This window comes from Equus quagga, chromosome 5, assembly GCF_021613505.1.
Source record: "Equus quagga isolate Etosha38 chromosome 5, UCLA_HA_Equagga_1.0, whole genome shotgun sequence".
In the NCBI taxonomy this organism is placed as follows: Eukaryota; Metazoa; Chordata; class Mammalia; order Perissodactyla; family Equidae; genus Equus; species Equus quagga.
The window spans coordinates 17,076,936-17,103,298 of record NC_060271.1 but is presented as its reverse complement, the minus strand read 5'-3'; the positions used below and the strand labels follow the sequence as shown (position 1 = coordinate 17,103,298).

Here is a 26,363-nt window from a genome sequence, read left to right as displayed (position 1 = left end):
GGCGGGGCTCTAATCTGACAGGACCAATGTCCTTATAAGAAGAGGAAGAGATATCAGAGATCTCTCTCTCTCTCACTCCACAAATATATACAGAGAAAAAGGCCAGGTGAGGACACAGTGAGAAGGTGCTGTCTGAAAGCCAAGGAGACAGGCATCACCTGAAACTAGTCCTGTTAGCATCTTGACCTTGGACTTCCAGCCTCAGTAGTGTGAGGAATATACGTCAGCTGTTTAAGCCACCCAGCCCATGTTGCTGTGTTACGGCAGCCCGAGTCCGAGCAGACTAACACCCATGGCCATAGGACAATGAGGCTGCAGCAACTCTCTGAGAGCACCTCATGCGACACTAAACAGTTTCCAGGCTGCCCTAAAGAACTTTCACTCTTTTACCAAAGTCCGATTGGTGGTAAAACAGAGCAAAATGAAAATAAAAACAAAACAAAAAATATTGAATTGGAAGTTAAAATTTAACTTAAAAACTATTTCCTCTTGAAGACTTCATGCAAGTAACCTAACTGCACTGAGCCTGTCTTCTCATCAGTAAAAAGGGAATGATAATCCCAATCCACTTCTTCACTAGGCTGTGGTGAAGAACAAAGGGAAAATGGCTTTGAAAGTACATAACACAGATAATAGGAATTACTACGGAAAAACTTGCTGTTTACTACCTTTTCTCAGAGGGAAACTCAGATCATGAATAAAACAATGTACTTACAAAAAGGAAATTAGAACCTCCTGTTACTAGTTAGCCCCCAAGGATTCTAATATTCACAATTGAAGTAACTACTCTCTGGACTATCTGCCAGAATTCCTTCTACTTTGCCTCTTTTCCCTTTGGCTTCTTCTTACTGTTGACTGGGACCTTTAAAAATTACGGTAATGCACAAAGAATGAAATCCTGCCATTTTCGACAACATCAACGGATCTTAAAGTGTATTATGCTAAGCTAAATCAGACAAAGAAAGAAGAATACCATATGACTTCCCTTATATGTGGAATCTAAAAAAATAAAAGAAGAGAACAAACAAAACGAAACGGAAACAGACTCACAGATACAGAGAACAAATTAGTGGCTGCCAGAGGGAGGGGGATGGGAGGAAGGATGAAATAGGCGAAGAGGATTAAGAGGCACAAACTTCCAGCTATAACATAAATACATCATGGAGATGCAATAGGCAGCATAGGGAATATAATCGACAATACTGTAATAACTTTGTATGATGACAGATGGTTACTAGTCTTATCAGGGTGATCATTTCATAACGTATACAAATACCAAATCACTACATTGTACACTTGAAACTAATATAATATTGTATGTCAAGTATACGTCAATTAAAAAAATAAATCATACAAAAGAATTATGGTAATTCAATCTTCCTGGGGGAAATGAAAGTGCCTGTATATATTCTAAAAGACAGTAATGACTCCAGGGGGCTGCGCTAAGAAGAGCAACCTGAATCTTCACGATGGACGTCCAGGGCCCTGAAACACTACGAGAGAAGTCTTCAGAACATCCTAGAAAACATACCCTCCTTGATTTCTGAGAAAGGAGCACAAGGGCACAGACTACGAATATCTAAAGCAGTGCCGTCCCATAGAACTTTCCGCAATGATGGAAATGTCCAATATCTGCATCGTCTAATGGGCAGACACCAGCCACATGTGCCACATGTGATGTGGCTAGTGTGTCTGAAGAGTTGCATTTTTAATTCTATTTAATATTTATTAAAATTAAATAGACACGTATCCAGTGGCTACTGCACTGGATAGTGCAAATCTAGAGAATGCAAAGATTCTGGTATTTCTGGAAACCCTTCAGAGAAAGATAATATGTAGCAGAAAAATCTACAAGGCTATGGAAGCATCCTTTCAAAATGTGACAATACAATCACAATAGGTCATCCCTTCAAGCAAGGAAAAGTAGAAAAAATTCTTCATACGTTATGATATTAAGAAAAAATCCAGTTGTAAATTATCACTTATACATTAACAATAGTAATAATAATCATTAACATTATATAGCTACTATTTCTGAGTGTTCACTGGTTGCCAGATATCGTGGTAAGGAAGTAGTTCCATAACACCATCTTGAGTCCTCACCAGTATGATCTCACTTAATATGGTCTCATTACCTCATTTTAGTAATGAGGAAATGATACTCAGAGAGGTCGAATAACTTTCTAAAAGGTTACAGTCAGTAGAAAAGGCAAGATTTGAATGCAAACTATACTATTAACCACATTGTCTCTCTCATCAAAAAAGAAAACAAAAAACCAAGTTCATGAAAAAGAAACTTTACAAATGCTTATGTAACCACAGGCCCTCCAGGACCAGTTCAACTGACCTCATCTTACTGACAGAGTAATTAAGAGTGGTTTTTCAGGAACTGAGACCCCTTATCCAGTTCAGGCCAGCTGAGACCACCGACCCAACAACTGGGCCTGCACAAACACTCAATAAATGACCTTTTTTCTTTTTGCTGAGGAAAACTCGCCCTGAGCTAACACCTATGCCAATCTATTTCTATTTGGTATGTGAGTTGCTGCCATAACATGGCCGTCGACAAGTGGTGTAGGTCTGCACCCAAGAACCGAACCAGGGCCACTGACATACAGCATCCAAACTTAACCGGTAGGCCACAGGGTCGGCCTGATAAGCGACCTTTTTGATGTCAAGAAGCTAAGAACTCCACCCTCAGATCATGGTAATGCTGCCATTTTATCAACATGCATCCTGTGAAGAGGCATGAAGCTTGTCTACGCTTGTGCAAATCATCACTTACCTCACTATTCCTTACCTCTAATCATCTATGCCCACGATTCAGACCACCTTGTCCCCTACCCTATAGATACTGCTGAGCCCCATTTCCAGGGAGGCGGACCTGCGATGGATTCTCCTGCCTTCTCGCTTGGCTGTCTTGAGATTAAAACCCTCTCTCTGCTGCGATCTTAGCGTCCTGGTGATTGGCTTTTGGGCAACGGACAAAAACAAACCTGGTTCAGTAACTTCTAACACAAAAAAGTGCAGCTTGGGAAGAACTACAACCAGTGTGACTGTGGATACTTTACTCCTTTTACTACAGGAAAAACTGAAGCACTCATGCTTATTAGCTTCATCTGGACACTGAATAAGATTAGGTATGGTCTGGGATTTCAGGAGGTAAAACTGGATTAAATGGAGCTGTCCATAGGCACCACGTTTTACATATTCATAGAGCTTGGAAAAAGCAAAAGCAGTGATGCAGGCTGACACGCACAGACCAGGAGAGAGGGCAGGGGGGCAGCAAAGAAGGGATCAGGGAAGGAGGGCTGTTTCCCCCAGAATGGAAACTGGAAAACAGAAAACAGAAACATCAAGTGTACTTCTGAAAACCCATTAAGACAGAACTCTTTCTATGTGAAATAGCATGTGTGGTTTTTAATAAACCATAATCCTATGCCAGTATGCACAGAGATCAAAATGGAAAAGCTGGGAGCAGAACTCCTGCCCCACTGTGGTCATAGAGGATGGGCTACAGGGGAGGCAGGAGACAGACAGGGGCCGGGTCTGGTATGCGCCACTGATCAGCCACTCTCTCTTACCAGCAAGCATTCCTAGTGCCTCTCAGCTGATCCTCTGCTCCCAGCTCTCCTTCACTTACTTTACTCCATTCAGAGATAAGTGTGATGAGATGGTAATAGCCCTCTGGGATGATCCGCCAGAAGAGGGGGGAGGGGAAACAAGCTAGGCAATCACTTTCTCAGAGAGCAGTAAATCCTGCCTTGTGCAAGCAGCAGATGTGAACAAAGACGGAGCAGATCTCTCCTTGGTGATCATCCCTCCCCCACTCCCTCTCTAGCAATCAGACATGTCTGTGCGCGCACACAGAGAGAAGAACCCCAGAGAACATCAGTATTTCCTTTAACAAGCAAAGCAGCTAGCAGTGAATAGCTAATGAAAAGGCAGAGAGGCCATAACTCCCTTTGTCTTAACAGGCCATCCTAGTAGACTTCATGTTCACCCTTTTGGAGGCTCAAGAGGCATGATCTAGAGCACAGAAGCTAATGCTTTTTAGACGGGTTCTGGCTCATGCTTCTTGAACAGGGAAGGAGTTTAGTGGCACCAGTGGTGTCACATCATATTTCCTGGCAGACAGATGGATCTGACATTCCAGCCAGTATCCAGAATGAAGGAGACGATGGTACTGGATGATCTGCTCCACCAGTCAGCCCTTCTGAAGGCAGGGTACCCCAAGGGGAAGAACTGCAACTAGTGAGTGGAAGTTACAGGTAGACAGGGCTTCAGCTCATTATAGGAAGAACTTTCTGACAGTCAGAGGTATCCAACAGTGGGATGAACTCTGGGGAGGGAAGGTATGAATCTGCCATCACTGAGGATGTGGAAGCAGAGGTAAGACAACCTCTTGGCAGAGATATGAAATCACGAGGAGGAAGAGGAAGGCTGAACTAGGTAACCTTTAAAGGCCCTTCCAAATCTGAGAGCCTATAATCTAAGGGGGGTATGCAACTCTGGTTTCGTCAGTATAACACTGTGCAACTTTAGGTTTGCAGCATGACCACATGGACACATCTATAATACCAAATTTCTCTCTGAAGGCTTACAGAAGTGTGATACGGGGGCAGAAGAAATAACATCATCATCATCATCATCCTTCCCTTCTGCTTCTTCATCTACTATTTACTGACTGCACTGTGGTAGGCACTTCACGTACCTTCTCTCTAATCTTTGAAAGTCCAGTTACAGCTAGGCTACTGGGAGACTCTGAGCCAGTAACATAGCATCTTTGGTTTTTAACTTTCCTCATTTGTAAAATAAAGCGGGTAACTTCATTCATGATCTGCAAGGTCCCTTTTAAGTTCTACCATATTGTGAGTCTGTGGGGCAGTAGCAATAAGGGCTCATCCTAATTATTTCCTCCATATCACTACAACTCAACCTGACGGATACTCTGAAATATCTTCCTTCTTTGAAATAACGCATGCGCCATCTTTATTTTACACAATTATACCATCCTGAAAGGTTAAGTGTAAATGAAATTTTCAATAAAAAGTATATTTTGAGCACACAGAGATGGCTAATTAGTCAAAAGAAACCTTTATAAAAATAAGTCCAATGTTTGCTGCAAAGTAACTGATTCTGTAAGTTATAACATGTACGTATAGCATGTAAGATGTATCCTTACATCTGTATGGATAACATGTCTTACTGTATAATGCGATTTGCCTCCTCCTCCCTCCCATCCTCCTAATCCACAGTATATCACTCTAATGGGACAGAATCCGACAGTACTATTCTATGGTCTGCTCGTTTTCTCTTTACCACAACGGGATAACACTTCCTAATTACTCGGACTACTTACCTTACTCCAAGCTTAAGGGTATTTTTACCAAATATCCCCAGATTTCCCTCCTCTATTATGAAGACTTTGCAGTCAGACTGCCTGGGTTCAGACTTGATTCTATCACTTACTAGTTGTATAACCTTGGCCAAGTAACTTGACCACATATGCCTTGGTTTTCCCATGTGTAAAATAAAGACAATTACAGCAATTCCCTCATAAAGTTGCTGGGAGGATTAAACAGGATACGTATAAAGCACTTAGAACAGCAGCCAGCATCCAACAGACACTCGGTCACTATTAATTTGTACTGCTGCTTCCTTCTCCTTCTCCATCATCGTCATCACGCCCTGCTCATATCTAGGACACTATCTTACTAGACGCCCAGTGTTTACTTGAAAGTTTCTTTCCATTAGATTTCTGTGTTTCCTCTTTCCCAATCCAAAGCACTCTTGCCATGTCATCTCTTCAACACAGCTCTCTAACAAACTGGATGAAACTTCCTCTCTTAGCATAGCTACTACTATGGCCTGTCTTCACTGCGAGATGATGCACAGTCACGCTTCACCAATTCACATTCCTCTTCTTTTCATATTTCCATTCAAAAGTCATCTCCCAGAGCAGAGACTGTTTTGTGTAGAGCCAAACAGTAAATATTTTCAGTTTTATGGGACATACGGTTTCTGTTGTAACTACTCAACTCTCCCTTTGTAGCATGAAAGCAGCCATAGATACATTAGCAATGAACACGGCTACGTTCCAATAAACCTTTACAAAAACAGGCAGCAGACAAGATTAGGCCTATGGGCCAAAGTTTGCCAATGCCTGATCTAGAGGAATCTTTCCCCAAATAACTCTGCCTGGCTGTGAACATCCCACAATTCTACTTCAAGCATGTACTATAATCATTTACACATATTTGTAAGCGTCTAAGTATTTTTATGTGGTCAGTCTCTCATCTAGATTAGTGTACTGATCCTTTAAGGAAAGCTGCTCTTTTATTCTTTAAACAAAATGTATCTAAGCCCAGTAGTAATGTGGGGTGTTAAGGACACAAAGACAAATTAAGTCCCAGCCTATGCTCACAAAGAACTCACAGATTAGTAGGATAGATAGCAATTCAAATATACAATCATAATATAATGTGGTTTTTGCTCTAATAGAGATTTCCTATACAAAGTGTTCCGAAAGGAATGATCAACTCTGCTTGGGGAGTTGAGGAAAGCTTCACAGATGAGATGAAGTTGAGCTAGGATCGTAAGAAGAAAGATGAATAGGCACTTTAGGCAAAGGGAATAGAGTACAAAGGCACGGACAGAGTGCTTCGACAATAGCCAGCAGTTTCTTACGGATGGAAAGGGGTAGGGTAAGCTAGAGACGAATGACAGGAACTGAGTGAGATGAGAACAGACAAGTAGGTAGGCAGCAACCTAGGGAGGGCCTCGTTTGCCATACTAAGACAATGGTACATTACATACTGAGGTGTTTGGTGTCATCCTGAAGATTATGTTAGAAATTCAATATCAAGATCTGATTTATTAATGATATTTTATATCCTTTATAAAGAGGCTTTAACTTTTTTTTAGACTTTACATACATTATTTCCAATGTTCATATAGCTTCCATACTTACATGTCTATTAAATTCTGATACTGATTATGAACTATGTAGTGAGAAGGGTAAGATTTAGAGGCAAAAGATCTAGGACTAAATCTTGCAGTTCATAGTGACAAGATTTTGAATAAGTCTCTTAACTTCTCAATGTTTCCACAAAACAGGAATAGCAACAGCATCTACTTAATAAGACTAGTGGAAAGACTATATGAGATAATTATGTGAAGAATACTCTGAAACTATAAAGAGCTGTATAAGTGACATGCGGGATTTGTTAAAATTTCAGGATAAGTTGGCAAAAAGGATGAGATACTTCTAATCACTTTAATCACTTTTTGTGACCCATACATTCATACACAGCCTAACACAGGATAACCCTCTAATTTCTATTACATACAAATACAAGTTCTGACCTTTTCGAGGATCTGATTTTTGCATGGTACCATCAGCTATGCCAAAAAGGGAATTGTTCCTCCTTAGCAAGATGGAGAAATCTAGAAGCAAAAGACAGAATAAATTAGAAATGTGAACTACTGAAGATCAAAGAAGACATGCAGTGAAATTAGGTTTTTATCAGAGGAAACCAGCAGTCTGAACATCCAACAGGACTTCCCAAGGGCAGCAACTTGCTTAGGTTTCCAATTTCCAGGATCCTTCCCTCAGCTTTGTAGGTTCAGAACCCTGATTCTGTTAAAAATACAGTAGACTTTTTGTGTGTGTGTGAGGAAGATTGGCCCTGAGCTAACATCTGTTGCCAGTCTTCCTCTTTTTGCTTGAGGAAGTCGCTGAGCTAACATCTGTGCCAGTCTTCTTCTATTTTATGTGGGATGCTGCCACAGGGTGGCTTGACGAGCAGTGCTAGGTCTGCGCCCGGGATCCGAGCCTGCAAACCCCAGGTCACTGAAGCAGAGTGCGCGATCTTAACCACTATGCCACTGGGATGGCCCCCCAAAATAGAACAGACTTTTTGAAGGCAGATCTGTAAGTCACTAAACAGTGATGGATAAACTAGAACATTAATTAATTAATTTACTGTGAGAAATGTAACAGCCACATAACTAAAATATCATACACTGAAAACTACAAAACATTGCTGAAAGAAATGAAAGACATAAATAAATGGAAAGACATCCTGTGTTCGTGAATTGGAAGACCAATACTGTTAAGATGACAGTACTACCCAGAGTGATCTAGAGACTCAATGCAATCCCTATCAAAACACCAAGGACATTTTCTTGCAGAAACACAAAAGGTCATCCTAAAATTCACTCCAAATAGCTTAAACAATCTTAAAAATAACGAACAAAGTTAGAAGACTCATACTTCCTGATTTCAAACTTACTACAAAGCTACAGTAATCAAAACTGTGTGGTACTGGCATGAGGACAAAATGAAAGAGAACAGACGCCTAGAAATAAACCCTAAAATATACGGCCAAATGTTCTTCGACAAAGGTGCCAAGACCATTCATTGGGAAAAGGATACTCTTTTCAACAAATGATGCTGGAAAACCTGAACACCCATATGCAAAAGAATGAAGTTGAACCTTCACCTTACACTGTGTACAAAAATTAACTCAAAATGCATCAAAGACCTAAACATAAGAACTAAAATTACAAAACTCCAAAACACAGAGGAAAATCTTCATGACACTGGATTTAGCAATGATTCTTGGATATGATATCTAAAGCATAGGCAACAAAAAAGAACCCCAGATACACTGGATTTCACCAAAATGAAAAAAATTTGTGCATCAAAGGGCACTATCACTAGAGTGAAAAGACAACCTACAGAACAGTAGAAAATACTGGCAAATCGTATACCTGATAAGGGATTAATATCTAGAATATATAAAGAATTCGTACAATTCAACAACAAAAAACCCTCAAACAACCCAATTCAAAAGTGGGCAAGGGACATGAATATACATTTCTCCACTTACCTATACAGAGGGCCAATAAGCATATGAAAAGATATCATCATTAATCATTAGGGAAATGCAAATCAAAGTCACAATGAGATACCACTTCACAACCATTAGGATGGCTATTGTGGGGGGAAAAAAACCCTAAAACAAAAAATAAGTGCTGATGAGGATATGGAGAAATCAGAACCCTTATGAATTGCTAGTGGGAATGAAAAATGGTGCAGCTGCTGTGGAAAACCTCAAAAACGGAAACAAAGAATTACCATAGGATCCAGCAACTCCACTCCTAGGTATATACCCAAAAGAACTGAAAGCAGGGACTGAAACAGATACTTGTACTCTAACGTTCACAGCAGCATTATTCACAACAGCCAAAGGATAGAAAGAATCCAAGTGTCCATCAATGAATGAATGCATAAACAAATGTGGTATATATGCATAATGGAATATTATTCAGCCATAAAAAGGAATAAAATTCTGATACTTGCTACAACACGGATCAATCTTGAAAACATTATGCTAAGTGACATAAGCCAAACACAAAATGACAAATATTGGATGATTCCATTTATACTTGGTAATAGAATAGGCAAATTCATAGAGATGGAAAGTAGAACAGAGGTTACCAAGGACTGGGCAGAGTGGAGAACAAAGAGTTATTTAATGGGTACAAAGTTTCTGTTTGGAATGATGAAAAAGTTCTGGAGATGGACAGTGATGAAGGCTATACAACACTGTAAATGTACGTAATGCCCTAAAATGGTTAAAACGGTAAATTTTACGTTATGTATACTTTACAATAAAAAAAAGAAACAGGTAAAAAGGCAGATCTGCACCAGGGTTTGACAGTCTCATTCAACCGTCTCACAACAGGAACACAAAAAGCTTCACAGGAACTTTCACGAAATTAAGTCCTGAGTCATAGCATTCCCTTTCTTGGGTAACCCCAGATGTAACCTGCTATCTATTTTCTTTATGACCTCTCATTTAGCATGTTTCCAAGCTGAGGATCTTCTGATAAACACATCCTTTCTTTGCATGTTACTATCTATAGTGTGGTACAGACAGGCTTTGGATTTGAGAATCAACTCAGTTACTAGCTATGTAAACTTGGACAAGTTACTAAATGTCTCTGGGACTCAATTTCTCCATCTTTAAAGTGGAAATAATAGTGTCTACTCCAGAGGATCTGTGAGGGTTGAATGGCATTATCTATTTTAATGAATTAACATACATAAGTGTCTGATAGATAGGTGGTGCTTCTCTGCCTCCCTAACTTTGTGTCATATTACCAATCACAGTTCTCTGTCTGCTGGCTCCGTTGGCATCCATGTGATCATCACCACAGCTCTCTGTGGTTGAGAGGGCCTTGCTACTGTCTCCATCAGAAACCTTCTCTCAAAGGCCAACATCCAAAAGACCAAAAGCACATGCAGACAAATCCATTTTCTGCCCATCTCACAAAACTCTCCTTACAGGATTCCATCCTCCCTGAGGGCAGAGACTGTCACAGGCTTATTTTATATCCCACATGTTGCCTACTAGAAAAAGTAACTTTCTCAAGTTTTAAATTGAACTTTCAACAATTCTAAGTTCTTCATAACAGGATCTTACATAAATTTCCAAGTATACAAGTTCTATTTCTATACTTGTAGTACCAAACAACGAGATAAAAACAGTAAGTATGGTTCTCTTTCAGTGATAAGAACACAAGCAAAATATATAAGGTGTTACTAGGTGTGACAAGTGACCATTTCAAAGCCTGCTACGTTATAAGTGGCTTATATTAAAAGTGCCAGAAATAACAGAATGAGTCCAATATTCCACCATGAAAAAAATTCAATAATGAAGTTGATCTGATGTTAGAAAAAATATATTACACAAATCAGAAAAATCTCTATCTAATCTCCGCTTAAAAAGTAAAACATCAAGTCACGTAATGATCAGAGAACAGCATCAAATCAAAATTCATATAACTGATTAACTCCTAGATCACAGTGGTCAGACATTCAATTTGACCTTGTCTGACCCAAATTCCTTCAACAATACCAATTAGGATTACCGTTAGTATATATTTATTAAACACGCCTAAGTGAAAAACTGGAATCAAGAGACAGAGAACCACAGAACAAAGAAACTGCAAAGTCACAAGGAAAAGAGGCTAGCATCATTCTGTTAAAGGGACTTTCACATGGTTAACTTACAGAACCATCATAGGAGGAGGAACTATACGCTAGGTTCTGTGCTAAGCACTTTAAAAACGACTTTTTTGTTAAAGCATAATATACAAACTGAAAAGCACACAAATCCTAAGTATGAAGCTCAGTGAGCTTTTACAATGTGTCTACAAACCAAGAAAAGAGATCACTGCCAGCACCCAACGTACTCTCTTATGTCCTCTCCCAGTCATTACTCCACCCAAGTGTAAACACTGTCTTGACTTCTATCATGGTAGATTACTTGCGCCTGTTTTGAACTTTATATAAATAAAATTATGTCAAACGTACTCTTTTACGTTCACTTCCTTCCACCCAACATTTTGTTTGTGAGACTCATCCATGGCGTCCCTACCAGGCACTTTTATCTTCACTACTTGATTTAAAGCACTCAACAATTCTGGCATTTCCCATTTAGGTTAAAAAAAAAAAAAAAAAGCTGTGGTTCTGAAGTTAAACAAGATTAATTAAGGCATTCAAGGTCACACAGTTACTAAGTGGAAAGGCTAAAATTTTAAAGTTTTGTCTAACTTCAAAGTCCATCTCTTTTTGGTTCCATTATGATTGCTTACTACAGTTTAAAAACAACACGAAGTTAATCCCTTCCCTAGTTTACTTATCACAGGCCATATACAGGATATGGCAAACAGTCAAGTAGTATGCAAATGTAAGAAATTATTATTAGCACAAAAAGGAGCTACAAGGGCAGTCGCTTTCAAATCTCTTTTGATTGTGACCCACAGACTTAAACCAGGGCATTTTTACAACAACATGCATTCCCAAAAACCTTACATTCTGTAAAAATTATGTAGTCAAAATAGGCTCGTCCCTGGGAAAAACAGAGTTAGGAATAGGCTACCAAAAGCCCATGGAACTTTATATCCTTTACACCCACACCTCCACAAGGATCTCAGTCATTAAGAAAAGGTTAAATTAGGCTCAACAAACTGAATTAAAAAGAAGGAAGAAGGGTATGATCCATTTCAGAATAATTTCCAATTAAAATGATTTTTAAAAACAAAGTTTTAATGTGTAAAGGAACAAATGTGCAGCTATCCAGAACATTAAGCTTCTAAGAGTGACTTGTTTCCCCAAGCTTTCCTGGAGTGAACATTTGAAGGCATGTCACCATCTGCAGACAGGAGCCACTTAACAAAACCTTTTCATGGCAACAAAATTAAAACCTGAGGTCAGAGGCATATGGCTTTGGGGGCCAATAAGAGACTATTAACCCATTTGCCATCTTTTATCTGTTCACACTTCCCAAGCAGACCTTTGAAGGATGCCTATGCTACAAGGTACCAGAGATCTCAAGATCAACTTTATTTTATTAGCGTCTAATAGGACATAGCTCCACAAGGAAAACTACCTCCTCAGACACAGAGCCCTGAGAATAGACTAAATTCTTACCTGCTTATGCCACGGAGACAGGTACAGAAGTAATTTGGGCTCACTGACACAGCAGCATCTATAAACCATTCTATAAATTCCCCTAAATCTCAGGTTCTTAGCCTAAAAAAAGTGTTATGATGACTCCTTGGCATTAGCCAGAGTCTGGAATGAAGCTTATAGAATTACAAACTTGGGCAACTATGCTTCCTCTGTACCAAGAAACCGAGATGCAACTTGGACTTAGACTTGGCCTGACTCACTCTATGTCACTGAGCAGTCACTTCCTTGGGGCTTCAAATTCTTCACCTGAAACCAGGAGAGGAGAACTCTATAGCGCCTTCCCAGGCGGGTCTCACGTTTACTATCAACTAGCTACACGCCTCTGCCTCCTCATCATCCGCCTCTACAAGTTTCTGATTTTATGGCTGCAGAGAAAATCCTATTGCTATTTAAATAAGGGACATTGTTCAAGAATATCAGTTAGTTTTCCTGCAAGCTACTCAGGCAATTGTCCTGACACTCATTTCTGCTGGGAAATTTTGGGACGACCTCTTTCTTCATTGTAACAGTAAGACCAGAGGCTACAGAGGGGCTGCCGGTGGAGAGTGTCTTATGTGAATCTGAAATAGGACAGCAATCTCAGAAAAGGGCCCTCTTCTCTAGAAAACTGACCTGACTGAGAGGGCGTAGAATAATCTTTGAGATGTGGTATTAAGCTAAGGCGTATCATAGATTTAAAAAAATGTATTTTGGGGTGATACAGAAAGAATATATAATAAGCATTCCAAACAGCTAAGGCAGAAGAGTTGCACCATTTGCTAGCTGTCACTCAGTATTTATTAGGAATCTTCTTCTTGCTAATCCTGAGAATAACGTCTTTTCAAATAAGTCAGAAAACCTTTGTTTATAATCACAGAACCAGCAAGAACCAACAGGCATGAGAAGAAAAAAACAAAGCCCAGTTTCACTTCAGAGACAAAAGTTTATGGTTGCTTAGCTTTTTGACTCAGTTTGTTTTTTTCAATTTTGGAAATTCAGCATTTAGGACACAAGATGCCTCACTCAACTTTCTCAGTTTTTGACCCAGCAATTCATCCCTTAATTAAAATCTACTTTAATTCTTCCTCATTTTAAGTCTCTGGGGTTCGCTGGACCAGGATTAGTGGTAACTTATATCAGAAAACAATTTAAGTTTATTTAATCGAAATCACTGACAGGTGTCTAACCTGTGCAATACTCTCTAACATAGAGTGGTGATTCATAACTTTTTTCCCCTGCACTGACTGACCCGAAGAATACAAAACACTCCTATCACTGGGGCAGGCTCACTGAAGAAGTGATTTTCTTTTCTTTTCTTTTTTTTGAGGAAGATTAGCCCTGAGCTAACATCTGCTGCCAATCCACCGCCTTTTTTTTTTTTTTTTTTTTTTGCTGAGGAAGACTTGCCCTGAGCTAACATCCATGCCCATCTTCCTCTACTTTATATGTGGGATGCCTACCACAGCATGGCTTGCCAAGCAGTGCCATGTCTGCACCCAGGATCCAAACTGCTACACCGCCAGGCCAGCCCCAAAGAACTGATTTTCAACAAGAGGGTAGGAGGCAGGATTTGTCTGATGGGGAGGGAGGCTCCCCTGGCAAAAGTGTTGTGGACTCTCCAGGGGTATTTGTGTAATTAGGAAAAGCACCTCCCCCAGTCCATATGCTTCTGCCACTGCCCTTCCTCCTGACCCAGGATCTACAGCACAGCCGCCCAACAGAAACGTCATTCAAGCCACTTACATCATTTTGTTTTCTAGTACTCACATTTTTTAAAATTTGAAAAAGAAACAAATTTTAATAGGAAAATAATTTTAAGAATGCATTTTATTTAACCTAATATATTGAAATATTATCATTTCAGTCACTAATCATCATAAAAATCAATGAAAATACTTTATATTCTCTTTTACATTGTCTTCAAAATCTAGTGTGTATTTACAATTATAGCTTATCTCAATTCAGATGCTAAATTTTCATCAGAAATATTTGTTCTGTATTTAAATTTCATAAAATTTACAGGTGAAAAAGATTCATATACCCAAATTATTTAAAACATACTTAAAATTTTTCCAATAACTATACTGAGGTTCAGTTTTTAAATTTAAAGAAAATTAAACAAAATTTACAATTCAGTACTTAGTCACACTAACCACATGGCTATCATGTTAGACAGCCCACACCGAGAGGAAATAAATGATCAAATTAAACATTAAGCACTCGCTATGTGCCAGCAGTGTTCTAAGCACTTCACTCGTACTAAGTCGCTCAGTTCTCACAAGAGGTCCTGTTATTATCTTCATCTTATTGATGAGGAAACCAGTGCAGAGAGATGTCTTACAATTTGCCCAAAATTACACAGTTAGTAAATGGTGGAACTGGGATTCAAAGCAAGGGAATTTGGCCCATTTCTTATCTCCGAGACTTAGGATTTTCCCAGGAAAACTGGGCTATTTAGGATGTCCCAGGTAAGTAAGTGCAATCTTTTGCCTACGTCTGGCTAGAGGCTCCCAGCATTGGCTGATTTTCTCCATTATATGGCTCTACCTTGGTTATATATGTAAACTAGATGTCACTCTCCTGCTTAACATCTTCCAAAGGCTCCCCACACCACTTAAGATTAAACCTGAGTACTTGACCCTGACTCATACAACCCTACAGGCTCTGACCCCTCCCCTACCACCTCCTCTCCTACACCTCTGTGTTCACTCTGCTCCAGCCAGCTGGCCTTCTCTGCTCCCGATGCAGGACAAGCTCCTTACTACCTTAGGGCCTTTAGACTACCTGGAATGTTCCACCCCATATTTATATGGCTGGCTTCTTATCATTCAGGTCTCAGCTTAAATGTCACCTCCCCAGAGACCCCTCCCCCGACCACTCAACCTGAAGGAGTCACCAAACGCTCTCTGTCATACCACTCTTAATCCTTCACAGCAGTTAGCAAATTTAATCCGTTCCTTGTCTATTTATTGTCTCCTCCCCAGGGCCTTGTCTGTGTTATTTACTCAGCACTCTATCCAGCCCTGGAATAGTGCCCGGTACAGAGGAGGCCCTCAATATTGGAATGAAGTGAATGAATGTTAATCACTAAGGAAAAAAAGGGCCTAAAATTCAAAATTTACATGACCAGAACACAGTGACTACTTTCTGAATTTAAAAAATATTTGGATATTTTGTAATTAAAACTTATACTTGATTTCTGAGAGAGGACTAGTTAAGGAAAATCTCTTAAAATGAAACAAAAACAAGCTGGGTCCTTCAGTATCCTGAAAGTCACTCTCAAATCTGACAGGATCATTACATAAAGGTGATGAGGATGGACGGAGCTGAGAGACATAATCATGAACATAATTTAGCTTTTCAAAGATGTTTCCGAACACAGTCCTCACAGCTTATTAAGGAAATCCACATAACATAAGGCAAATTCTATCTGATTAAAACTCATTTAAAATATAGGCATTGAGATGACAAAAGATTTAGAAAGTATGAGAAACTGCCTAGCTACCTAGCAGCACTGGAAAATAGAGAAGAGTGCCATGGAAGAATCAGAGACTCTGAAGAATTTCTGTAACATATAATCTAAGCAGAGCTATCCAACGGAGACAATCAATCAACGCTGCGAGTCTCTAACCAGACACAGGTGAAGGGCTGTATTCACTCCTGGGGCACAGTAAATAGACCAACTGTCCCGGGCACAGACCCGAGCTCAGAAACAAGAAATGGAAGTTGATGGAGCGCATGGAGACGTCTGAGATTTTAAGACGCCCCGCTCTATGCAAACAAAGCTTCCAAGTGCAGCGTTTGCCACTAGGCACAAAACGTACGGTATTATTTTTATTAATTTTTAAAGAAACTTTAAAAGGAGAAAGAGACAACAAGGACTATACAAAGAACCTACTCTAAACGTAACACTGAAAAAAGATTAACTAAAGGCATTCTCAGGAAAAGGCAATGGGATGAGCTGAGATTAGAAAGGATAGCCTAGGAGCACAGAAAATACAAAGAGATACAAATAATGAACAACCTGGTAAGTAAAATTCCCCACAGGTACAAAGCAATGTAAACAGGAAAACTGCAATTTAATCACAAATATTTGAAATGTATTTGCACTCCTGGCTTCTAAATTAGTTTAAAAAACCTCTTTCAGAAAAGTCCTAAAAAATCACCAAAGAAATTTCAATACAGCTGGGTGGGTAGAGGGACAGATAGATAGGTGATATTAACAAGTAATGGTAAAATTTAGGTTGTGAATATAAGGTTTTTCATTGCAAAACTCTTTCAATTTTGTTGCATGTTTGAAATTTGTCATATGTAAAAAAACCCCAAAACTTTAAAATATCTCAAAGAAGCTGCTGCCTCAAAGCTCAGCACTGGGCAGTAGTGAAAAGGTGGTGGGCTGGAGCAGAGACTGCAGGAAAGAACGGACAGTAACTGCTTTTCAGCACTTTTATATATAATGACTATTTCATCACAACAAACCTGAAAGGTGGGTGACATTATCTCCATTATACACACACACACACACACACTCTCTCTCTCTCTCTCTCTCTCTCTCTCTCTCTCTCTCTCTTTGAGGCTGAGGGCTGAGAGTACTTTAACCAAGTTACCTGAATATCAGTGATCAAGCCTGATCAAGCCTAGGGTCAAAATATGCATATAGGTTTAAAAATCTTCCTAAAAATCTAAATCTATCTTTACTATTTATTTTCTACAGGTATCTAAGAAAGTGACTCTCTCTCAGCTTTACTTGGAGAAGCACTTTAAAAAATGAGAACATGTGAAATATACTTTATAAAACAATATTTTTTTACGATATATTACACAAAATATAAATGACTTCCAGCTTCAGAGACCTTTATAATTTTCAAAGTTAACTGACTTATATACTGTCTTATTTGTATTACAGTCACATACATCTTTCACAGTTCTTTTAGCACTGAAATTCCCTTGAAATTAGGATCCAGATCTGATTCATTTCTACAGTCTTTCTAACAGTATCTTGAATAGTAGTTTAGTGAGTGTTTAGTTAAGGAAAGAACGTGATCCTCACAACAGATCTGCAAGGTGGCTAGGACACCTATTCACATTATTCTTATTAAGCACTTCAGAAACAGGCAGACTAACCTCTGATGCTAGTGCTCAGCTAAAAAGCGCATCTGTTGAGCCAGGGCTCCAATCTTTTCCTATTGCACTACCAACTCCAAAAAGACACCACGCCTGATTCTCTAATTGAGAGTCTGGCAGAACGTCCAAAGGAAAAAACTTGAGTTATGTTATTTTGTAAATGTTGGGAAATCCTGAAATATGGATCTTAATGAGAATACAAAATGTTTGTAAACTTTGATTTCCTTCTGTTTTATTGAGACACAGCGGTAGAAGAAAAATGACAGTGCTTCTTAAAAATCCTAAACTTGGTTATAAGTTACCTAAAACTCAACAAAAACAGAAGTTGAAATATAACAGCTAACATTTATACCCAGTTCTTTGGAGCAATTCCATGTATCTACATTATTTCATATGAGTTTCCGTAACATCCAGTGAGAGATTTCCATTATTCCCATTTCACTAATGAGGAAATTTCCGAGTTAGTTTAGAAAGTTAGTAGGTGGTTGAAATGGGATTTGAAACAATCTAGGCAATGCTCTTTGCAGTATACTATGGTGTTACCTGCTTGCACAACACTAGTCAATAGCCTTCTAACTTGTCTCTCTACTACCATTCCATTGTTGTATGGCAACCAGAGTAATCATTCTAAAATAAACATTCAATCACGTTGCTTCTTTGCTTAAAATCCTTCAATGGATCCATGTAGCCTATAGAATGCAATTCACTGAAGTCCTTGGTATTGCATACATAAATTGAAATCCTTTAAGATTTGGCCCCTGACTACTTCTCCAGTCTCATTTCATCTTTTCTTCCTCTAAGTTATTCTAAAGGATCTACAGTCCCTCAACCATCTGCAACAAAGTCCATTTTCCCATTAAACACTGAACTCGTCAACTTACAACTCACCCTTCAAAATTTAACTCAGAAATCAATGTATCTCCTTTTCCTTGCTCAGTCTTCTTAGCTCTTTTCCCTAGACACATTTCCTCTTTTATGCTATGTTTATATCTGCTTCATACTTATAGCATTTAAATACTGTATTACAATTCTTTGTTTACATACCTCTCCCCCCTATTTGGCAGTGAAGCCCTAAGTGAAGTCTTATTCATCTTTATATCCCTGCCTGACAGTAGTAGACATCAGATACATGTTAGTTGAGTTGAATTCAAATACACTCACTTAGAAAGTACAGAAGTGTTAAAACAGGACTCGAATTTTGTAAAATACATATGTTTCAAAGGGGGAAAAAAGAGCCTGAAACCCTCTAACTAAACTGTATATAACAATGGGAGCTGCCCTGAAGGTCCCTGCTAGTACCTTGTGCCCCAGCTGGACCTCCAGAAGGTTCATTACTTTCATATTACTACTGTGGCAATTTATTAATGAGCTCAGCGCAAGCAGGACAAATTGAAATGACAGCTCTGGCAACTAACATCTCTTATTTATCACTAGAGCTAGCCTCCCACTGGCAGTGCCATGGATAAGCGTTCCTCAATGCAAAACAAAATTTACAGAGTATCTTCTAAGAGAGCTGCAAACATTGTGACTGGCACTAAGGGGAATCCAAAAAAGTATAGGTCCTCGTTAGGACAGGAAAAGAACGTGTTCTTGAAAAATAACTCAAAACTGAAAAACACAGATTCAAACGTCCATTAGAAGTAATGGTAAAGAATTCATTATGTAATTCATCATTTATGGGTCAACTGCCTATCCAGAGGCTAAGTGAAGTGCCACTGGGGCTCTTCTTGTTTCACCCTGATGGAGGCAGGTGTTACAAAGTATGCATGAGAAGGAAACCAAGAACGAGTACCAGGCATTCTGGTAGAAGGAAGGTCTGTAAAACTAAAGCCCCTACCCCTCCAACAGGCTGAAGGCTTCTTGGTACCAAAGCATCCCCACCAATGATTTAAGCCTGCTCTCCTGAGATAAAACAAAGACAAATCATAAGCTGACAACATAACAAAAGTAAACTTTATAGTACAACTAGACATACAAATATGGTTTAAAAGAGAAGAGAAATAAAAACTATAAATATTTCCTATTCCTATAAATATAATAGGAAATTATAAAATTTTCTACCACAGGGTAGGAAGCCCTGTGGATACAGGGAGATACCATATCCTCTTTGTCTTTCACTGATGACTACAGTAACTCCAGGCAGCTTCTTAGCACTGCCATAACAAAGTGCAACAACCTGCCTGTAATAAATGACAGAAACTTATTCTCTCACAGTTCTAGAGGCTAGAAGTCCAAAATCAAGGTGAAGCCTGCAGGGGAAGATCCTTCCTTGCCTCTTCCAGCTTCTGGTAGCCCAGGAAACTAATCCAGATTTTGGTACTGATGAGAGTGGAGTGCTGCTCTAACAAATACTTAAAAATGCGGAAGTGGCTGTGGAATTGAATAACGGGTAGAGGCTCGATAGGAAAAAACCTAGATTGCTTTGGAGAGATGGTTGGTAGAGATATGAACATTAAAGGTGCTTCTAGGGAGGCCTTAGAAGGAAATGATGAACATGTTACTCGACAGTAGAGAAGAAGCACTTCTTGTTTGAAAGGGGCAGAAAACTTGTCGGAATTGCATTCAGTCATTGGGTGAACTTATAAGTGATGAACTTGGATATTTTGCTGACAGGATTTCTAAGCAAAGTATTGAAATGTGGCCTAGTTTCTCCTTGGGGCTTATGGTAAAATACAAGAAGAGATATACTGAGGAATGAACTGTTAAGCAAAAAGGAACCGGCCCTTGATGATCTGGAAAATTCTCCACCTATCCAGACAGCATACTCTGGAAACAGGGCCAAGGGTGTGGCTGAACAAACTCATGGCTAGAATCAATCATCTCAGAAGCTAGGAATAGAGATACTGTTACCCAGGAAAGATCTGTGGAGGACCCTCTTGTCAAACGGTTTGGACCCCCATGAACTGCATGGGAGACTGACAAGGTTTTTGGGAATTTTATACAAAAAGTGCTGCCAGCCTGGACTGAAAGGAACGGAGATGGAACAAAATGAAGGAAGAATAATACCAAGGGCAGAGCCACAGATGCAGATGTCTAGGCCAGTGGGACCCTCTCAGGCTGAAAGGGGACTGCCCCAGAAGAGAGAGCATGGAGCCACAGAGGATTATCCCCAGGCTTTGAAATCTAACGGAATTTGCCCTACTGGGTTGGGAATTTGCTTTACGCTAATGATCTTTTTATTCCTTCCATTTTGTCCCTTTTGTAATGAAAATGTCTTCTTACGCCTGTCCTACCATTGTATCTTGGAAGCAGGTAACTTGTTTTCTAGGTTTCACAGGTCAACAGATGGAGGGGAACTTGGTCCCAGGATGGACCATACTAGAGTCTCATCCATATCCGATTTAGAAGATGAGATTTGGGACTTTTTGAGTTGACTATATGTAGGCAAGATTTTAGACTTAGAGTTGATGCTGGAATGGGTTAAGATTTTGGGAGACGCCGGGATGGGGTGAATGTATTTTGCACACGGGAAGGAAACAAATATTGGGGGATCAGAGGGTAGACTGTTATGAGTTGAACTATATTCCCAAATTGTGTTCTCCTGGTACCTGCAAATGCGACCTTGTTTGGAAATAGGGTCTTTGTAGACATAATCAAGTTAAATGAGGTCATTAGGGTGGGCCCAAATCCAGTATGACTGCTATCTTAATAAGAAAAGAAAAACACCATGTGAAGACAGACACACACAGGGAGAACACCACGTGAGGCAGAGACACAGTGATTCAACTGCAAGCCAAGGATTGACAGCGACAAGCTAGAAGAGGCAAGGAAAGATTCTACCTAAAGTCTCAGAGGGAACGTGGCCCAGCAGACACTTTAATTTTGGAGTTCTACTCTCCAGACTATGAGAGAATAAATTTTTGTTTTCAAGCCAACTAATATGTGGTAAAATTTGTTACAGCCGCCCTAAGAAAGTAAAACAACCCTAGCTAGTATATATCCACGACTTACTACATACCAGGTACGGTGTTAAGCACTTTACACCAATGATTACATTTAATTTTTACCACAACTTCAAGAGGAAAATAAACAGAATAACTCTCGACTACAATACTCCTACCCACTACACTCAACTTTCTCTTATGTAGCATGTGTTGTATAACAAATAATCTGTCTGGTTTTTGTCCCTCGTTCCTGGCACAGAACTTCTAGAACCCTTTGAATTTTCCAAGTGATGGGAGTATCTCTGTTATTCAGCAGCCCATTGGATCACACATGATTTTATGCTAATGAGATGGCTCATGACAGGGGCTGGTTGCCAGAAAGACCAACCATGTGATTAGTGGGTTGGGGCTTTGGATCTGCCCGACCTTCAGAGTCTACATGATGAAACCCCAATCAAAACTCTGGACACTGAAGCCCAGTGGAGCTTCCTAACTGGTAAACACATCAACGTGCCAGGAGGGTGATGTGCCCTGACCCCACAGAGAGAGGACGTGGAAGCTCTGTATTCAGGACTCGTCCAGACCTCATCCTCTGTGTCTTTCCACTTGGCTGTTCCTGATCTGTATCCTTTATAATGAACCTAATCATAGGTATGGCACTTTCCTGAGTTCTGTGAGTTGTTCTAGTGAATTACTGAACCTGCAGGGGATCTATGAACCCCTCAGATTTGTAGCCAGTTGGTCAGAAATGTAAGTGGCCTGAGGACCTCACTTGAGGCTGGCATCTGAAGTGGGGGCAGTCATGTTGGGGACCACATTCCCCTAAACCTGTGGAATCTCACACTAACTCTGGGTGGTTATCACAATGGACTCCTATGGTGGCCCAATATACCCAACAGTAACCACTGATGGAAAACAGAAAACGTGCTACACAAGATCCAAGTCACTTGGTCTTTCAGCTGTTTGACTTTCATATACCATTTTTTCAGACATTATGTATTAATCAACACTCAAACTTTTTCTAATATGCAGAGTTGGGCTTTTCATTATTTCTCTTGAGAAAAAATGATTTTGAGCCAAAGCATGGAGGAATGTCTACCAGGGAAAAGAGTTGGGGCTTGGCTAGGTGTTGAGGCTTATTCACTCATGCAAGGTAAGGACATAATCCCCAGGTGGGAGACCCTCTGCCTGACTCAGTTGTTACTCACTAAGCCCAGAGTGGCAGCACACTGGGCTGTGGGCAGGCAGCAGTTGGGGGAATTTCACCAGGAGACATGAACATGTGTTTGGAGGGACTGCCTCCAACTCCTTGACTCAGGGAATAATGATAATTTCCCCAAAAGTGTTGTTTTTATGAACTAAGCCCTATAAGTAACTGAAATAGAACATAATTTTTAAAAAAAATGAGCCATTTAAAGTTAACATGTTTAGCATAGTAATAGATTCAAACAGGATTCCGTTTTGGTGACGGTAATTTTTTTATATCTGTCATCTCCAACTAGCCTCTAAGGTCCCTGAAAGCAGTAACCACATTTATAGCTGTCTCTGTCTCAGAGACCAACTTACCTGGATAGGAAAGGAGGGACAGATTCAGAGCATACAATTTGTTCAGCTTAGTTAACATGTTTTTGTGACTTCTAAAGCTAGATCAAGTGAGATGCTAGGAATACAGGAATGAATGATATGGTCCTTGTCTTTGATAAGAGCTCATAATCCAAAGGAATCCAAAAATAAAGTTCATATTCTTCACTAGAACTTTCCTCGTGCTATTTTTGGAAATCTGAAAAAGGTAAACTGGTATATTAGAGGACAAGGAAACCATGAAGCATATCGTTCTCTTTCCAATGCCATCTTGACGTGGGTTAGAGTCAGGCTTACTTCACCAACTTTTGGTGTAATGGACACAGCAGAAGCCTTAGTCATAGAGAATACAGATCAAATTCTGCATCTGATACTTCATATACCTATGACCTCACATAAATTATTTAATCTCCTTAGCCTCATCTTCTTTAACGATCAAATGAGGATGGATAAGGCCATTTATTGGCATACAGCGCAAAGATTAAATAAACAATGTGCCCGCCCCCCCAAAAAAAGTACTAAATGGTAACCATTATTATCATTACTATGATCATCATTAATACTATATTTCAAAATTCAACAAGGCATGCAGTTACAAAAGGAGAAATATTGCTTGATTTCTCTTAATGAGGTTCCTAGAGATCAAATTCATTGAGGCAGAAAGTAGAATGGTGGTTGCAGGGGCTGGGGGGTGGGGGCGGGTAGGGAGGAATGGGGAGTTAATGTTTAATAGGTACAGAGTTTCAGTTGGGGGAGATGAAAAAGTTCTGGAGATGGATGCTGGTGATGGCTGCACAATGATATGAATGTACTTAACGTCACAGAACTGTATACTTAAAAATGGTTACAGTGGTAAATTTTATGTTATGTATATTTTACTACACACAAGAAAACTGAACAGGGCATGGCTGAATGCTTACAGCAAAAGACTAGGGAACAAAAGGACTGAAGCCTGACATCACTAAGCAATGACAAATCCCTGAGAGTAGACCCATCTACAGATGATATGAACAGATATATAACCTTAAGCTGGCAGCATTAAGTCAAAGAGATATATCTATATCTGGTTTTAGGAAACATTTGCATCATCCTAACATACCTTACTTGGAAATATGAAGTGGACAGAGAGGGTAGGAAAGAAGGAGGGAAGGAAGGAGGGAGAGAGAGGCGGAAGGAAAGAAAGAAAGGAAAGTGAAGGGAAGGGGGAAGAAGAAATGACAGAATGAAAGAAAGAAAAAAAGGAAGGAGAAAAAGAAAGACATTGTGAGTATAAAACAACTGCTTTGAGTGACTTAGTGCTCTGTTATAACAATGGCAACAAATGTGATAAAAGTGACGCTGGTGGAGACAGGCAGGGAAAGATTCTTTTACAAAAGTTAAACAAAAGTTGGATTTCCTCAAAATTTTTAGTTTTATAGCCATACAGTTAGAACTATATAAGCATCTTCATAAAGGAAAAAAACAAAACCTTGAAACGAGTATTGTTAAACTAACTCTTTACAACATGAGGTTTCTTAGGACTGCACCCTCTATATTACAGCAAAAGAGACTACCAAAACCCACCACAGTACTAAGGGGGAGGAGAGCATGATGCCAAGGAACTCTGCAGAGGTAATGCTTGGAAAATCCAGACAGCTGACACCTAGAAGACTTTTTTTAACATGGGCATTAGGGTCCAAACAGCTAGGCTGGTGGGTTTGGGGGCAGAGTTTTCACTTCTGGGAAGGGGTAACTCAAACACTTGAGAAGGGTCCTGGACAGCAATCTAAACAGAAAGTGAGAATGGGAACCAAGATTGCACAATGGGATGGTTTGACTCCACCATTTTCCATAGGACATTCTTGCTGATAAGATCACTTATCTATAATGATAGGGTAGTAGAGAAAACTGGGAAGATCTTGACCAACAGCAAATCTAGTCCAAATCATATAATTTATCCCTAAATTTCATAATGTCTTTTATTAATCTGAATTTTCTGAGAATTAGTCCTAAACTCTGTAAGGAATAATTGTGGAAGGTTTTGAAATGGTATATTCTACCAAAGGAATGCTAGAGCCTTCCAGGATTATCTGATCTTACAGAGAGGTGTCCCTTGGTCTGCCTCTGACCAGGCTATTTTATGACTTTGTTGTAAATTGACAGTAATGCAAATAATTTCTGTCCAGTGAAATGCAAACTGTGTCCACGGAATTCAATTGATATCGCTCTATGGATACTGAGCAGTTTTGTATCCACTTGTAAATTAATTTCAGAATACTCCAAAAATATGTGGTGCTTTGAATTCTCTTTTGAACCATTTTTGTATTCTTTGTTTTCTACAGAGTTCAATAAAATTTTTGTTCATTTTATATTTGCATGAGTCGTGATTTTATCTTTTTTCCCCCCTTTCATCGACCTTGCTCCATTTCCTCCACCCTCTAGCCCCTGGCAACCACCATTCTACTCTTTGTTGCTGTGAGTTTGAGTTTTTCTTAAGAGTCCACATATAAGTGGCACCATGCAGTGTTTGTCTTTCTCTGTCTGGCTTATTTCACTTAGCATCATGTCCTCCAGGGTCAGTCATGTTGCCACAAATGGCAAGATTTCCTTCTTTTTAAGGGCTGAATAATATTCCATTGTATATACACCATATTTTCTTTATCCATTCACCCACCAATGGACCCTTAGGTGTTTTCCCTATCTCGGCTATTGTGAATAAGTGATTTTACCTTTTTTTCCCCCTGCTTTTTCTTCCCAAATCCTCCCAGCACATAGTTGTATATTTTAGTTGTGGATCCTTGACTTTACCTTTTTAAAGAAAATTATCCCTCAACATCCCCAACAAATCTTTAATTTCATTTGGGGCAGGGATTGTGTTTTCACTGTGTTGTGGTGAAATGAAACTAGATTGGGAAAAGGCCTGGGTTTAGTCCTTATTCAATAAGTACTGATTGAATATGACCTTGACTAATTGTCATCTCTCATCTGATGGCCAGTGTCATCTCTAATTCTCACTGGTTCATATATCAAATGGGATTAATTCCTGCCTGCCAACTTTCAAAGGCCAGTCTAAGAATCAGATGAGTGAATAACCCGCAAGCACTTAGGTAATCTTAAAGCTCCCAGGTCCATCACCCACGATGCCATCGAAGCAATTTTCCTATAACATCTAAGAGATCCTCTTTGGACTCTGCTCCAAACTCACTGCCTCCCCTTGCCTAGAGGATGGCATTTAAACTCCTTAGGATGGTAGACAGTCTTTTGGA

General features: G+C 39.6%; 1 protein-coding gene across 15 annotated transcripts in view; it reads right to left on the bottom strand.

The window, feature by feature from the left end:
- The window catches only part of SCMH1 (Scm polycomb group protein homolog 1), a 185,894-nt gene that overhangs the window by 139,823 nt on the left and 19,708 nt on the right, over positions 1–26,363 (bottom strand). For 13 of the 15 annotated variants that reach the window (XM_046662997.1, XM_046662979.1, XM_046662982.1 and 10 more), the window contains exon 2: positions 7,369–7,449. The exons of the other annotated variants lie outside the window; for them this stretch is intronic. In XM_046662997.1, the coding sequence (XP_046518953.1) occupies positions 7,369–7,393 (25 nt within the window). In that variant the 5' untranslated portion in view covers positions 7,394–7,449. The remainder of the gene's footprint in view (positions 1–7,368; positions 7,450–26,363) is intronic. 15 annotated transcript variants of the gene reach the window in all.